The sequence below is a fragment of the Solea solea genome, chromosome 19 (genome assembly GCF_958295425.1).
Source record: "Solea solea chromosome 19, fSolSol10.1, whole genome shotgun sequence".
NCBI lineage: Eukaryota > Metazoa > Chordata > Actinopteri > Pleuronectiformes > Soleidae > Solea > Solea solea.
The window spans coordinates 23,507,934-23,525,860 of record NC_081152.1 but is presented as its reverse complement, the minus strand read 5'-3'; the positions used below and the strand labels follow the sequence as shown (position 1 = coordinate 23,525,860).

The 17,927-nt window shown below is 41.8% G+C and overlaps 1 protein-coding gene across 1 annotated transcript; it reads right to left on the bottom strand.

The window, feature by feature from the left end:
- Positions 1-5,511: 5,511 nt before the first annotated feature.
- On the bottom strand, positions 5,512-14,979 carry LOC131445815 (uncharacterized). The gene is made up of 2 exons (XM_058616501.1): positions 14,693-14,979; positions 5,512-8,435 (listed from the first exon to the last, which is right to left on the bottom strand). Exon 2 carries the CDS (start codon positions 7,865-7,867, stop codon positions 6,941-6,943), a length of 927 nt encoding a protein of 308 aa, XP_058472484.1. The 5' UTR covers positions 7,868-8,435; positions 14,693-14,979; the 3' UTR covers positions 5,512-6,940.
- Positions 14,980-17,927: the final 2,948 nt, after the last annotated feature.

Here is a 17,927-nt window from a genome sequence, read left to right as displayed (position 1 = left end):
GTATGAAGCCAAAGGGATTCAGATATTGGAGGCTGGACCCTCTCTTGCTGGCAGATACTAACTTTTGCAAATAGATCTCTGAAGCGATCACTTTTTTCTGCGAAACTAATAAAAATGATGAAACCTCCCCGTCTATACTATGGGATACTCTCAAAGCCTTTGTAAGGGGTAGAATTATCTCTTTCACATCTCATGCTAATAAATTGCGCAGATCCCGGCAGAAGGAGCTGGAAGATGCCATTGCAGATCTAGATAGCTCACTCTCGTCCACAAACACACCAGATCTATATAAAGAAAGAATAAGGCTCCAAACGGAACTTGATCTTCTTCTCACTTCCGAAGCTGAACAGCTTCTCCTTCGTTCTAGGGGGTTGGTGTACGAACATGGTGACAAAGCTGGACGCCTATTGGCTCATCAGCTGAAGGCAAGAGCAGCATCGAATCAAATTGGTCAGATAACAGACGAGTCAGGCTCAATAACCTCAGACCCGGACATAATTAATAACACTTTTAGATCATCCTTTCTCAGCTGTATACCTCAGAGTCTCTCGCAGATGAAAACCAACTAAATAATTTCTTTGAAAAATTGGAATTGCCTAAAGTATCACCGAAGATAATTTAAGACTTGACGCCACTCTCACTCTCTCAGAAATCAAAGAAGCGATACAATCAATGAATAGCGGTAAATCCCCTGGACCGGATGGTTACCCGGTCGAGTTCTATAAAAAATTCTCAGATCAGTTAGCTCCTCTTCTACTTGAAACTCCCTCCTCTCCCTGTGCCTCAGTGTGCACAAACAATCAACGCTCTCCTTCATTCCCACTTTTTAGAGGAACACGACAGGGGTGTCCATTGTCCCCGTTATTATTTGCACTAGCGATTGAACGACTGTCAGCTGCTCTAAGATTGGGGGGGGTAGTTGGGGGAATTGAAAGATGGGGCATAAAACATCAGGTTTCTTTGCTTCTCTATGTAAGTGATCCTGTGTCAAACATCCCACGTATTCTGACATTATTAAACTCTTTCGGTGATCTATCTGGATATAAGCTAAACATTTCTAAAAGCGAATACTTCCCAATCAACCAATTAGCGGTAGACATATTACCCTCAGTTATACCCTGTAAACTAGCAAACAAAGGATTTAAATATCTTGGCATTATGATTACGCGTTCTTTACGGACTCTAAGAGAGCAAAATCTTACTCTATTGACAACAACGGTCAAAACTGATTTACAAAGATGGAATTACCTGCCATTGTCCCTAGCCGGTAGGATACAAATTATAAAAATTAATGTGTTACCAAGATATCTGTATGTTTTTCAATGTCTGCCTATCTTCCTTCCCAAATCCTTTTTCACAGCTATAAATAATATTGTTTCATCGTTCATCTGGGCTGGTAAACGACCAAGGGCAAATCGTACACTGCTTTGTAGGGAAAGATCAGCTGGGGGACTGGGTCTACCCGATTTCATCGGCTACAATTGGCCATCCAACACGCATAAACTAATCTCTTGGTTCATTTCCCCTCAATCCAGCTGGTGCCAGAGTGAGTCAGCCTCCTGCTCTTCATCGTTGCTAGCTTTGACATGTAGTACCTTGCCCCTTTCCCCATCAAGTTTGACCACTAATCCGGTTGTTGCTGAAACAATAAAAATTTGGACACAAATACAACGCCATTTCGGTTGGCTCACCCTTCCTCTAGCAACTCCTATTTGCAATAATCACTTGTTCATTCCAGCAAAGATTGACTCATGATTCTCCGTCTTAGAAAATAAGGGGCTACGTAATCTGGGAGACTTGTACATTGATGGTATATTTGTGAGCTTCAACCAATTACTTTCTACCTTTAATTTACATAAATCAGACTTTTTCCGGTACATCCAGTTGCGGGACTTTGTAAAAACGCACACTTCATCATTTCCACAGATACCTGCACCCAACGGGATGGACCTGGCTCTCAAAGCTAAAACCCTGTCAAAGGGCCACATCTCCTATTTTTATAATTTATTGCACCTGGCCAATGAGTCTATTTTACATAAGATCAAAGTGGGCTGGGAGTCAGAACTCCACATAAATTTCTCTGAGATCTTCTGGGAGAGAGCTATGGGGGCTGTTAACTCGTCATCCAGCTGTGCTAGATTGTCGTTAATACAATTTAAAGTCTTCCACAGGTTACACTATAGTAAGGAAAAACTTTCAAGGCTCTATCCAGATAAATTTGATGAGAAATGTAATCGATGCTCGCAGATCCCATGCAATCTTACTCACATGTTCTGGGCTTGTCCCAAGCTGTCTGAATTCTGGGATTTATTTTTTAAAGCCATTTCAGACATATTAAAAACAACTCTAATTTCAACCCCACATATCGCTATTTTCGGCACGCCCCCAGACGGATTCCGTACTACAGCTATTCAAAACAATGTTATTGCCTTTGCTTCCCTTATTGCTCGTAAGAGAATTCTTTTATTGTGGAAATCTCCTCAACCACCATCAATCAATGTTTGGCTACATGATATTTTGGGTCTTCTGAAACTGGAGAAGATCAAGTTCTCACTTAGAGGGTCATCTAACAGATTTTATACTCATTGGAGACCACTACTTGATTATTTAGATGGGCTACCTGCTTTAGAGGTTTCTTTGTAATGTCCCACTGTGTGGGTACATATGTATTCTTCCCTCGGTCCCGGTCTACCTGCGGCGTGTCCCCCCATGATTTGTTTACCCTAAGACACTCCGGCATGGACTTGTTTGGTTAACTAAGGAGTAGGCAGCCGTTGATACTTTGCACATTTAATTTTCAGCACAAGCATCTTACAATCTTACAGTCTTATTTTATTCTTAAATTACTACTGTTTATTATATGTGTATGTACATGTTTGGATGTGTATATGTATTTTAATTTATTTTTTTATTTTTTTATTTTTTTGTCTGACCTATGTCACATGTACTGTATGTAATTCTCTTCTTGATATATTTTAATTGTTTAAGAAGACTATGGGTGGTGGGGTGGGGGTTCATTTATGTTTAAGTTCAAAAAAGAAAAAATATGCTGTATCCATTTATGCACTTTATGTATATGACTTGCATTTGATAAATAAAAGTTATAAAAAAAAAAAAAAACATACCATTCGCTAATAAGTCAAGGTACAGTTAGAAGTTTCCAAGACCTTAAGGATACATATGGTTTACAGAACCAGGACCACTTCAAGTATTTACAAATAAGAGACTATATCGGGAAAAAAATTATGAAAAATTATGAGCCAGACAACGATATTCTAAAGGTATTTGTAAAAGCTTACAATGATGAACCTTATAAGAAGATAATTTCGAGATTAAACACAAGTCTTCAATCTCTTAACAAAGAAAATATATCGAAGGTAAAATCGAGACGGGAAACCGAGGGCAACATCATAATCTCACAGGAGAATTGGAGCAAAATTTTTAAACAACAATGGAAAACTACAAATTCTCCACTTTTGAGAGAATTTACATGGAAAAATGTCATCCGTTATTTCTGCACGCCATATCAAAAAAAATCGTTGGAGGTGTTGCGGAAGCAAAGAGGCGAATCATTATCATATATTTTGGAGTTGCCCTGGTGTGACCCCATTTTGGTTACACATACATCAAATTCTGGAGGCTGTGTTTTCAACAAAAATAACTTTTTGTTTCAATCTGTTGTATCTGATCGATTTGGAGGAACTGGAATGGAGGAACAAAGATAAATACTTGCTGAGAATATTACTAGTGGCTTGCAAGAAATCCATAACCAAGAAATGGCTGAAGAGGGAGACACCTAGTGTAGATGAATGGATTGATATTGTGCACAACATCTTTATAATGGAAAGAATTACTTTCAACCTGAGAGCACAAAAAGAGGTATTTCTTGAAAATTGACAAAAATGGATTAGATATGTTTCTACCATCAGACTGGACTTCAGGTAATTGCTGATTAGTCCACCATTAATACTTTTATTTATCTACTCTCATCTTAGCTCCCCTTTTTGCTGCTTGCTTTCATGCCTGGTGGTGTTTACGAGTCTCTTTATGTACATCTCTACTTTTTCCCTGATGTTATTGTTACTTGTCTAAAGGTCTTCATGTTCTTTGTTTTGTTTGTTTGTATATAAAATCAAAAATCAATAAAAAGTGAATGACAAAAAAAGAAATTATGTTTTCTGTACTAATGGTATCGTAAAAAATTCACTCTGTAATTACACATGCAGGGATCGGTGAGTGTCAGATAATGAGAATTATATTATCTTTTATTATCCAGCTCTCTGTTTTCTATTTGAGTGTTTTCCCCATGTCTGATCCTCACCTCCATACCTGCCTCTCACTGTTACTGTTACACTGTTACTAGATTCCTGTACTGGACCCTGTGGATCTACAGCAGAAGTGCCTTTAACTTGGTAACACTGTGAAAGGTTTGTGAAGCAGCCAGTTCTATATGGAATGTCCCAGTAAAAGATTTACACACTCTGCCGTCAACAGTGTGTTCTACGTTGCTTCCTGATATCACAAGTGTCGAAAAAAACGCCTAAAACACAGGTGTCAAATTGCATGCAATTGTATTCGGCCCGCAAGATAATATGCTGTCTTTCCAGCTTTTTTTCCCACAAACAAATCAAATGTGGACTTTGAAAACCCAGGAGGGGGTTATTTGTATCTGGCTTCCTCTCGTTTAGCTTTAGAGTACAGCAAATTATTGGTTAAAATACATGTGACAACAGGAGTGTTTGTGCTGTTCTACTGAAGAGGGAATCAGGCAAGACAGATAGAAATGGAGAATGGAATGGTTATTTGACCTCATCTGGCCCTCGACTTGGACACAGTTTTTAACTTTGAGAACATAGAGCATAACCACTGTTTGAAAAAGAGGTGTAGTTTTTGTAGTAATAATTACTTTACTTCACCTGCTCTCCATGTAAAACTAATCCCGTCTTTAATCTACACAAACAATCTAAGATCATACACGTGGTGCACATGGCTATGAAAGTTATGTCGTCTGGAAGACGTTACAAAATACCAAAATGTAACCTATAATGCATGATGTTGTGTAGATTTGTGCTAAGGTTTAATGGTGCTTTCACAGGTTTGTGGACAAAAGTATGGATTGTTGTGATGACACAATAGTTTTTATGTGCAGTTTATTGTGATAATATGTATATATATATATATATATATGTGTATATCAGGGGTCGCGTTAACCGAATATTTTCCGTCATTGACCGTTTTTTTAAAACGGTGATGGAAAAATCTGAGGGCCATCCGTCATTTTGACAGATTGCAATTCACACCCCTGACCACTTGGTGGTAAAAAGCATATTACAGTAAGTTGAAAGTAGAAAAGAAGAAAAATGTCACGGCAGTTTAGTGTCAGAAGTTTCTTTAAAAAGCCCAAAAACTATGTTGATAAAAGAGGTGAAAAAAGAGGGATAGATGCAGATGCAGATGAAGGATGTTATGGGAACTTTTGTGAGTGAGATGAAGCACGAGAACTGAGTCGGATGAATACAAGCAAGTTGATTTAATCTGAGTTGCAACCAGAGGAGCACAGTTTACAGAGTCGAAGAGTCTGCAAAGTGAACAACACTGAGCAGAGAGAAACAAGGCGTATATAAACATGTCTTCAGCAATAAGTGTACGTGATATAGAAAGAAACAGGATATTCGTCAGATAGAGTAGTTGTCTGATATGATGCCAATAAGGTGTTGTGAGAACGAGCAGATATCAATAGAGAACAGGGAGTTTCTAGGGAGGACAGGGACCTTGAGATAAAACAGGAAACTCATAATTGCCCGCTACACCTCGTGTGACCCAAAGAAACAACTATCCACTGAACCTTGTGTGACCTAAAGAAACGTCTGTGTGCATGTAATATGCCATTACATTTCCCCCCTTTTTATCCTCAAGGATAAACGAGGAAGAGAAAAACAACCAATAAAACACAATCAACAACAGAATCACCAAAATATGCACATACAATATAACACAACAAAATCCCAGATGACAATCAAATAGGAGAAAAGAACAGTATTCAAAAACTTCAGACTGAGCATTCCAACTGGTTTACGATCAGTCGTCACACAGAATACAATTCAATGGAAAACCTTAAGGTAAAAGTTGCAAGCTGTTTTTGTGGCTGAAAGCATCCTGAGTAGAGCATAGCAAAGAGAGAACTGGGTTACTGTCAAACAAAATCCTTTATACACATGCATCAGAGTCAGCATCAGTGTGTGAGTCGTCTGTGCTCGTGTCCACGGTCAGGGCATAAGCAGCAGCTATGTCGTCCAAAGTCACCTGGGGAGCAGGAGCAGAGACAGAAAGCATGTGATAGCGCACCATCTGCAACGAGAACAAGGAGCCCACAACTTTCTTGACCATAGGAATAATACAGCTGGACAAACAGCACAGTAAAAAGAGCAGAGAAACACAGAACAGCCCCAGCTTCATCAACCACGCCTTCCATCCCCAAGACCACCAGTCCCAACCAGAAGAGGGGGAAGGGCTGTCACGGCTGAGCTGTGTGCGAAGGAGGTCATTAAGGTGTACGATCGTGTCTGTCACATTGTCCGTATTGTCGGGAATATACGTGCAACATTCTGAACCAATAATATGACACACTCCACCCTGAGAGGCTAACAAAAGATCTAGGGCCATTCTATTCTGCAAGGCCACATCACGGAGAGCTTGGATTTCCGGGGACAGGGCCTCAAAACCTTGAGTGGTCAATGTAGTCAAATTCTCTAGATCTACGGCAAGTGTATCAATATGGTGACTTAAATGCACCGTACCCCATTGAGGCAAGATTGCGGCCAGGAACTTACTGCCAGCAGAGACACGTAAATCATGTTTAGCCAAATGTCTAGCATGGTAGTGCGTATATTGTGAGCTGAATTAAGTGAGGTTATTGGTCAGTCTGTAATTAGGAATCAATTTAGCTAGATAGCAGAGACCACACCAACGTGGAGGGAGGAAAAGATAAACATACTTTCCACAAACCCACACATGCGATTTCAGAGTACTGGCACCAAGTTGTTGGATTGGGAAGTCTAACATAAGGATTGGTAACTGAGGAATTGGTTTTGGTAGGGATCCCAGTAAGATTAGCTCTACCAACGAATGGGACGCTGTCAGTGTTGGGACATGGGTCACCGCAAGAACGAACCCCACAGCCAGCATTGACAATTTGTTCACAATGGGCGGAAGATCCAACTGGAACATTAGGCGCACATCCATTCAAAGGGGAAATGCAATTTCGTCGGAAACAGACCTTTGGTTTCCAGGGCGCCAATTGTGTATGAAAAATTGGTGCAGAGAGGCGTGTTTGTCTACTATCAGGTGTTAAAGAAGAAAGATTAAAACGCCACTTCAAACCTGTATAGTCTACTAAGGTTTCATTAATCATTTCCAGTCGCCTGGTCATGTTAACTGTTATCCACGAATTGTCAACAGCGTCGACGGCAGTTGTTGTCATGGCTACCAACACAGAAAGAGTCTCAGTCGCATTGAGGGGTCTAGGAACAACAGGGACTGAACCAGTGGCAGTGCGAGGTATCAAGGAACAAACATAACAAGGGGAAGTGGTCTGTTGTCTAGCAAAGAGAAACATGGTTTGGTACCAAACATTCTGCGCATGGTCATGGAGACTGTCATTTGTCAGAAGAGTGCGTTTAAGATGGTGAACCAGCTGGTTGGTATTACTCGTGTTAGCGTCAAGTGAGTGGGGAATGAGCTGTGGTCCCAGAAAAAACAGAATCGGGAGGACAATGATCAAGGTTAAAAACAGGAAACAACACATAGTGCCCCGTATACCACACAGGCCTGGGTGTCTGAACGGATGCCAGGGTCTGTTACGGTCCATGGCCTATGTATCAAGGGGGTAAGGGAGTAGTGCGAACAACAACGTAACAAAGATAGCAATTACAGAAACTAGATAAAAACCGCACATAAAAATATACAGACTTGCATGGGGAGAGTCCCTGTGTGAAAAATAAAGACAGTGAAATGGTGTAACAGGTGTAGGGTGTGGTGTGGTGTAGGTCTTCTTGCGCCCACGAAGGTGACACAGAAACTACGTCTGCACGCCACTTGTTGTCTTCTTTCTTCGGGCCCTTGGTCGCCTGTGTGCCTGTTGTGAACGCAAAGTCTTACTTAGCAGCCTCCGGAGTTTGTAGTTTTTCAGGAGAACCAGCAGAGGGTGCTGGAACCTTTCTGCAGTGGCTGGCGTGGATCCAGGTAGCCCGCTCAGCGACCTTCACAGCAGTGTGGGTTGTCAGCAGGATCTGGAACGGACCTTGCCACCTCCTGTTCCTCCACGACTTCCTCCTGATGTCTTTTATGACCACGAAGTCACCTGGTTCGAGCTGGTGCAGGGGACCACTGGCTGGAACAGGGAGGGCTGCGATCACCTGTTTCTTTATATCAGAGAGCTGTTTGGATAGATTGGTACAGTAGGTTAGTATGTTGTGATCACAAAGAGCTGTTGATGGGGGTGGAGATCGGGGAGTTTCCACACCTACAGAAGGAGGAGTTACAAAAAGAATCTCAAAGGGGCTCAAGTTAGTTCTGTTTCGTTTTCACATTCTCATATACATAAGCACTAGAGGAAGTGCTTTTGTCCATGGAAGACCTGTGTCTTCACAACACTTGGCCAGCTTGTTCTTTAGTGTTCCATTCTCCCTCTCTACTGCACTTCCACTAGCTGGGTGGTAGGCACAGTGTGTTCTCAGGTTAATGCCTAAGTATAGGCTCAGTTCAGTGATAGCTGAATTAACAAAATGGCTACCATTATCACTGGAGATTTTAGCTGGAATTCCCCATCTGGGAATGATTTCAGTAAGAAGGGCTTTAGCTACTACTGAGGCAGATTGTTTTGAGGCTGGGAACACTTCAACCCATTTGCTCCACATGTCTACCATCACTAAACAATGAGACTTTCCTTCTGATGGAGTTAGTTCTACAAAATCCATCATGACATGCTCAAAAGGTCGAGTTGGTTGAGGATGAGCAGCTTGTTGGGAAGGTTGGGTAACACAGGCTTAGCAGTGTTTTTGAGCATAGGCAGAAAACCCTTTTGTGAACCAAAATGTATTAATCATTTGCTGCATCCCTCCTTTTGATGCATGGTCAGACCCATGCGTCAATTTAGCATAGTGAGGGAAGAAATGGGAAGGCCAACACGGGTTGTTGTCGAGGCCTATCCAGATGCCATCATGACATGAAGCACCTGCGTTTCTCCAAAGTTGCTTATCTTTTGGAGACGCAAAAGATTGAACAGCACTGAGGGAAGATGGTACGTCAGAAGAAACTGAAACCAAAGTATGTGATACAGAAGAATCAAACAAAGGGAGAAGAGAGGCTGCCTTCGCAGCCGCATCCGCTCGAGCGTTACCTGTAGAAATTGGGTCAGAGGCATTAGTGTGAGCAGCACATTTACACACAGAAATGGCAGAAGGAAGGCATCTAAGAGATCTGCAATGAGTGTGTGATGCAAAATGGGCTTGCCATCAGATTTCAGAAAACCTCTATGTTTCCAAAGTGCACCAAAGTCATGAACAACACCAAAAGCATATCTGGAATCAGTGTAGATATTTACAGATCTACCCTTAGCTAATTGGCAGGCAGTTGTTAAGGCCACAAGTTCCGCAGCTTGAGCTGAGAAGTGAGGTGGAAGAGATGATGACATCATCACGTCATAGTCAGAACAAACAGCAAAACCAACACGGCAGAGACCTGTAGCTGGGTCTCTTGAAGCAGAGCCATCTACATAGAGGACAAGGTCAGGATTTGTCAAGGGCGTTACTGTCAGATCAGGTCTTGGAGAACAAGATGCTGAAAGTTCAGCCATGCAATCATGAGGCTCACCATCCTGTGGAAGAGGGAGCAGAGTAGCAGGGTTAAGAACAGTACACCTCTTAAGAGTGACATTAGGCATGTCAAGAAGACACGTGTGATACCTAAGGTGTCTAGCAGCCGAAAGGTGTGATGTTTTCTGCTCAGAAAGGATCAAAGAGACAGCATGTGGCACAAGGAGAGTCAAAGGAGTGTAGCCAACTATATCTCTTGAGGCCAAAAGGGCTTTTTCAGCAGCTGCTACAGCTCTGAGAAATTTTGGCATGCCTGCTGCTACAGGATCGAGTTTACCCGAGAAATATGCCACAGGACGAAGCCTGTCACCATGAGGTTGTAGGAGGACAGAAGTCATGCAACCCGAACGTTCATCCACAGTCTGAGTGAATGGTTTGGTTGGGTCAGGAAGTCCAAGTGTAGGAGGAGACTGAAGTTGAAGTTTCAAGTTTAGGAATGCAGTTTCTGCTTCCGGTGTCCACTCAAGTTGTGAGCGAGAAGTCATGCCTGATTGGTGACACAAGGTCCTGAGGGGTCTTTCAACCTCAGAAAAATTAGGGACAAAAGCGCGACAGTAGGAACACATCCCCAGGAAAGATAGCATTTGTTGTTGGGTAATTGGTTTTGGAATCTTTTGGATAGCTTCAATATGTTTTGGAGACATGGATTTGCCTTCACCAGAAATTATGTGACCCAGGAAGGTCACAGCTTGTTTGACAAATTGTAGCTTGTTTAAGCTGGCTTTGTGTCCTTCTTCTGCCAGATGTTTGAGCAGTTTGATAGTGTCAGTTATGCATTGTTTTTCAGTTGGAGCGCAGATCAGAAGATCGTCTACATATTGTAGTAAGGCAGTGCCATCAGAGAGCACTAGAGGCGATGATTATTATGATTCGCATAAAGCCCGATTGTAGATTGTTGGTGATTCAGTGAAACCCTGACATAAACGGGTGAAAGTATAACCTTTCCCGTTGAACTGGAATGCAAACCAGTACTGAGAATCCTTGTGAACAGGAACACTGAAAAATGCATTTGATAGATCAACAACTGAAAACCACTTAGCAGAAGATGGGACTTGTGAAAGCAAAGTGTACGGGTTAGGAACACTTGGTGTTCTGGCATGAACAGCTGCATTAACTGCTTATAAGTCTTGAACAAATCGCCACTCGGGTGGAGATGGTGGTTCTCTAGCTTTTTGAACTGGAAAAATAGGAGTGCAGACAGGTGAGTCATCGCATGGGATAATAACACCGGCTTCCAATAAGGATATAAAAACAGGTTTAATGCCTTCGACGGCTCCGGACGCAGAGGGTACTGAACTCGTTTTGGTCTGTAGTCAGACTTAGGAGTGACTATTACAGGTTCACAATTTTTTATGAGACCTACATCATATTTGCCTTGTGCCCACAATTTGGGTGGGACTCGTGCAAGGGCTGGATGGATCTGTTCTGCGGAGAGCATTTGGTGTATGTGTTCGGTTTTATCAAGATTGTGGTCTAACAAGTAGACAGATTTCAGAGCAGCCACGGTTAATTTGCATGCAGTTTTGAAAACACCCCCCTTTGGCGAGTACGACACATGTGGGTCGGGTGTAGATTGCCAATCTTTGAGCTCAATGCATGATTTTGTCCATGGACCTAAATATCTCCATTGATCAGTTTGTCCTTTGGAAAGCGAAATATGTGGATGTGAATCGTTAATCAGAAAAAAATTGTTGTTGTTCAACTGTTAAGCTGACAGAAAGTGCACATCGCAGGTCTGTCCAGTAGAGAGAGTCAGTCAGTAGAGTATCGTTGATGTCAGTCCACCATTCAGTTTCATAGTCTCTGTCAAGGTCAGTTGTCACGTGTGACGTGCAATGGAGTGCCTCAGGCTGCATGAAAACTGCAGTTGGGCTAACCAGTGCATGTGCACGTTCAGTCAGAGATAGAGCCAAAACACTCTCAACTTTCCATTGGTATATGTAGAGCAGTGAGGAGATTAAATCAGGTTGATACTTAGCCATTATATAGGCTTCAGGATTGGGTGGAGTTGTTCGTCTCACAGCTTTAACTCCTTCTGGTGTCGAAATCAGGTCGATGCCAAAAGCCATCATCAGGTCTCGTCCTAACAAGTTGAAAGGACAGACTTGGGAAAGCAAAAATGAGTGCTTTACTTTAGTAAATGGTTCAGGATGAGAACATGTAGTTGGAGATGTATAGTTTTCTTTCACTGTTGTTCCACATGCACCAATGGAATACATGAAATGCCACTGAGTTTGGCCTTAGGTATTTCAGAGTATTTTAACACTGTGCGTGTCACACCCAAGTCAACCATAAATGTAACATCTTTTCCTGCAACATTCAAAATCATAGTGGGCAGTTTCTGCACCATTGAGTCATCATACATGGTGTATGTTCCTATAGGTTTAAAGTCAGATTTCCTCTGTAAAACTTCAATAGTCTCTGTGAGTAGTTGGTGTTGTTGCTGCGATGTAAGCGTGTGAGTGGTGTATGTGTGTGTGTCATTCTCACTCCCCTTTTCTGAAGGTTCAGGGTAGGCTGTCTGGGTGACGCACGCATCCGGTCCTCCCCTCCCTCGTCTCTCAGATCAGTCAGATTATTGTTGCCAACGGTCATTTCTGCCTCTAGGTGGAGCACCTCTTCCTCTGCCTCGGCCTCGGAATTGTGTGCAATCCTTTGCCCAATGTCCTTTATTGCCACACAGGAAGCACGCATCGTAGCCTGGTGGCGGTCCCATTCTTGGACCTGATCTCTCTCCTTGCCATGGCCTGCGTCCTCTCTGCATGCCTCTTCCTCTTCGTTGTGAAACACCGTAATGCTGAACTGGAAGTGGTTGAGTTGATGGTACTGCAACTTGTTGAGAGAGCATAGTTAACATAGCTCTGTGTTCAGTGTCTTTTCTTTTCTTTTTTTCAGCGTCTTTCTTGTCCTGCAGGCGTTTGTATGCATGGTCAGCATGTCTCACAGCATCAATCATGCGAACAGAAGGGTCGTTCACGCCTACGCACAGGTCAAGGGTGCGCTGACGGACTTCTGGCAGCAGGCCAGTGAGGAAGTTGGTTTTGAGCAGGCTCTCGTAGGGCGGGGTGTCATTGCCTGGGAATGGATCAGGACGAGGAATGCCACTGTTTTCGTCAAACACCTCTTGCAGGCGGTGACTGTAGTCACGTGGTGATTCATCTTCCTTCTGACAGCAGGCATTCACTTTAGCGAGGTCACAGTGAGCAGGGAAAACCTCAACCAATTTCAGTCCTAATTGTGTGACAAATTCCTGATACTGTCGGTCTGCTAGATCAGCATCGTCATTAGTGTCCCAATTCACCGTTTGTGGTCTGTAGTCGCCATCTCTTGGGAAAATGTCTTTCACTTTGGAGAAATCAGATGGTTTCATGTATTTCATCATGACTCTCTGGATTTCGCCTGAGGTTGGTGTGAAGTCTTTGATGAACTGAACATAGGCTCGTGCCATGGTGGTGCCACCTTGTGCATGCTTTGGGAGGTGTGATGCTGCATCAATCAGGTCCTGAGTTGTCCATGGGCGGTAGACAAAACCTGGATTTCCATCCGGACCCATAACTTGCACCATTGGCATCGTAAAAGCTGAATCTGATTGTTGTCTGGTGCGTGCTGCAATTGGAGGGGAGAGGGAGGAGGAAATGAGGACACTGGAGCCTGGTGAGGGAGTGTTCATAAAAGAGGATGTGGATGACATCGGTGATGACATGGCAGATGAGGCGTTGTATGGAGGAGGAACCGAAGGCGGAGCTATTGCATCGAGAGGGGGTTGTCTTCGAGGGAGGGACCAGGAAGCGTCATCAACCAGAGAGCTCTGACCGCACCCTGTCAGTTTAGGATAGAGAGAATTCTTTTTACTCTTAGGTTCAAAATCACTTCCTTTGTCTTTCTTATCGACTTTCATACATGTTATCATTTTGCACACTTGTCTCCTTTCTCTCGTTTCACATTCATCTTCCCACTTTTTCAGACATCCTTCATTTTTTTCAATCTCTCTCATTTTATCACTTTTCACTCTCTTTTTGCTCATAATTGTCTGTCTTTCTTTCTCAAGACTTTCACGCAATTTTTTCAGTTGATTTTGCTCAACGATATTGTAAATCCATGATTTGTTACCCAGTAATTCAAACATTCAACACTTTGATCCCCATATTTTTGTTTCATGCCCAGAATAATTGGACTGTCCGGATCATTTTTCGCTTGTTTACTTCCTTGGGTACCCATGTTTCCTTTTTACCAAGAGTCCCTGACTCTTTTGATTATTTACCTCGTATAGACCCTGTCTACCGGTAAGTCCCTGACTTCTAGTAAATAATCCTAGGTGTAGGTCTTTGACGCCTATAACCCACACCTAACTTCAGTGAGAATGGAACGTTCTCACCTACCTCAGTGAGAGTGGAAAGTTCTCACCTACTTCAGTATCAGACCATAAAGATCTGTACCTACAACTCAGTATCAGATTATAAAAATCTGTACCTACAATCTCAGTATCAGGTTATGAAAACCTATACCTACAAACTCAGTATCAGGTTATAAAAACCTATACCTACAAACTCAGTATCAGGTTATAAAAACCTATACTTACAAACTCAGTTTCAATTTCAAGGGCGTAAACCCCTTCAATCAAAACTTACAACATGACAGTTCAAGTGTCAAGTTCCAAAACAAAAAGGAAGTAAACAATGGAAAATGATGACCAGCAGTAATGCAAGTATCCACAGACTCAGAAAATACATAAAAAAAAACTTATCTCTATTGATTACAGAATCATTATCATTATTCATGAATCATTGGTAAATTTGGAATTTGGAAAGTCAACATCTCACCGTCTCAATCGGACGTTAGCTTTATCTTGGATCGTCGTGGAGCCAGTCAGTCAATCAATTGGATCGCCTGTCCCCTCTCTCTGAATACTTGGTTGGAGGTAGAGGAAGATCTCCTGGATTCCAGGTGTGCACTGCCGACGTCCTTTTGATCCCAACGGACTCTCAGACGATCCCACTTCTGACACCAAATTGTTATGGGAACTTTTGTGAGTGAGATGAAGCATGAGAACTGAGTCGGATGAATACAAGCAAGATGATTTAATCTGAGTTGCAACCAGAGGAGCACAGTTTACAGAGTCGAAGAGTCTGCAAAGTGAACAACACTGAGCAGAGAGAAACAAGACGTATATAAACATGTCTTCAGCAATAAGTGTATGTGATATAGAAAGAAACAGGATATTCCTCAGATAGAGTAGTTGTCTGATATGATGCCAATAAGGTGTTGTGAGAACGAGCAGATATCAATAGAGAACAGGGAGTTTCTAGGGAGGACAGGGACCTTGAGATAAAACGGGAAACTCATAATTGCCCGCTACACCTCGTGTGACCCAAAGAAACAACTATCCACTGAACCTTGTGTGACCTAAAGAAACGTCTGTGTGCATGTAATATGCCATTACAAGGACAAACTCAGCCCTTGGCCTCAGCGGAGCGAGGAAGCGGCAGTAAGGAGGTTAGGCGAGTTCAGTGGGAGCAGGAGTTCTGGCTGAGGAGGGAGGATAGAAAAATGTTGTGCGACAAAATAAAGATTCCCATCGGAGAATCTGAGCATAATTTCTGACCTGGACACCGTACTCAATGCATCTCGCTATCCTTGTAGTGCTGACAGCGTGTTAAAGAGCTATGGACAGGAGGCTTTGGAGCGTGTCTGTGACCGGTGCAGCTGATCCACTGGTGCAGAAGGAGCGCATGTTGCGGGATTTCCTACCACGCGCAACTACGCGCAAGCAGGCACGCGATTTAAGTCCATGTGGACCAGGAGGAAGGTGTGAGACAGGTTACAGGTTAACTGTTCATATTCCACTACAATATGAACAATGCAATTGAATATGTCATTATTATCATTTAAAGTGACGGGTAAAAATTGATTATGACGGGATTTTTATGACCCTGTCAGTCAAAATGACAGACAACGAAAAAGTCTAGCACAACCTCTGATGTATATATATATATATATATGGTTTGGGCTTTTTATTAAACAGTATTTTATGGAAAGAGTGTAAAAAAGATCTCTGGAGCAATCAGACTCAGTGGACGCACCTGTGTGTGTGTGTGTGTGTGTGTGTGTGTGTGTGTGTGTGTGTGTGTGTGTGATTTTAATACGAAGACAGACATTTCAATCATGTTTTTCTTTTAACAGTTAAGTTGTTGATTTTCATAGTGTCATTTAACATTTACATAATGACATGTTTCTATATGTTTCTGTTGCAGGATCATTGAGTGCTACATTTCATGACTAAAAGTTTGTTCAAACAAAATCAACCTCATGACCAGTTTGTTCAGAATCAGCTGTTTATCTTCTCAAATGTTGTCGTAACAGCACAGGACATTAAAACCAGTGGAGTTTATGTATAAATAAGTGGGCCTGAAATTACTGCTTCCTGTTACAGCCACCTTTGGATTTTTGTGCATACAAACGATGCACAAGTTTGGGAAAACAATGATATCATAGCCCCATCCGTCTAACCTTTAACCCAGCTCGAAGTCATGTACACGGCACACAAGCTTAATGCACATGCTCCAAGAATTTTTTTTTGGAGCATTTTCAGGGTATTCCTTGGCGTGCCCAACACTAGAAGATTTTCAAATCCGACTTGATTTTAGAAAATGAACTTTTACTGATGTTAACTAATGTGTTAATCCTGAGAAAGCATAAACTAGATTTTTGAGATGCAGGACCACACACTTGGCATTAAATCAAACCATTTTAGGGAGGAGAAACGAGAAAAATCGGCCTGATGAAAGCTGTTTTTCATTTTCGTAAGCCCCGCCCACTTCCAATTTTGTACGCAGTGTCCCCGAAGTACTTTCAGACGTAAATTTACACCAGGTTTGATGCACTCGCAAAAATTGGTGAGTTTTCGTGTATGGGAAAGGCCTCAAAAAGGCGATTCATTTAGAGGAATAATAATAATAATAATAATAATAAAAAGAATAATCTTCACAGTTTCAATAGGGTTCTTGCAACCAAGTTGCTCGAACCCTAATAATTATTATTGTTATTATCATTATTATTGTCTTTCTTTATAGAGCACTCTTCTTAATCCATGTGACAAAGTGTTTCATAAAGGCATCAAAATAAGTCATGAAATCATCAAGTTTTAAAAGAAAACACCCAAAAAAAAAACCTAATATATATCAAGAAAATAAAAGACAGTTCAAATGAAATTAAAACTCAAATATAACCAGGAAAGGCTGATAAACTGATAAGTGTTATTTATTTTGCTGCCTTTATGAAGCACTTTGTCACCTGAATTTAGAAGAGTGCGCTATAGAGATTATTGTCATAATAATCATTTTTATATTACTTTTGGGCCCTGTTTTCTTTGTTTTTAGAAATTCCTTGCTGAATCAGAGATCACCTTTAAGCCCCTTCTTAAAACATACTTTCCTGATTTTACTTGATCTTTAATTTCCTTTGAACGGTCTTTCATTTTCTTGATATGTATTGTTTTTTACACACTAAATTCTGTTTTCTTTTAAAACTTGATGATTTTATGACTTTTATGTTGATGCCTTTATGAAGCACTTTGTCACATAGATTTAGAAAAGTGCTCCTTATATTAAGATTATTATTATTGACCTCCGCCAGGATGTTTTTGCCGGAGTTTCTTTGTTTTTCTGTCCGTCTGTTAGCAACATAACTCAAAAAGTCGCAGACAGAATTGGATGAAATTTTCAGGAAATGTCCACAATGGGACCAGGAACAAGTGATTACATTTGCTATTTTGTGGGGGGCTGAGCTGCCTTGGCGGAGGTCTGCACTCACCGAGTGCTTCTAGTTACTCTTGGGGTTGTTCCAAACACACACACGCTACTCATGCCTAGATGGGGTCATGCGGCACCTTTATCTCAATGTGTCTTGAGATTTGAGCTGTATCAAGGTTGGTCATATATTTATTTTCCTTTTACAGCAGATAATGCCAACTGATTTTAGCAAAGAGCTGACACCTGATTTTAGCGAAGAGCTGACACCTGATTTTAGCGAAGAGCTGACACCTGATTTTAGCGACAA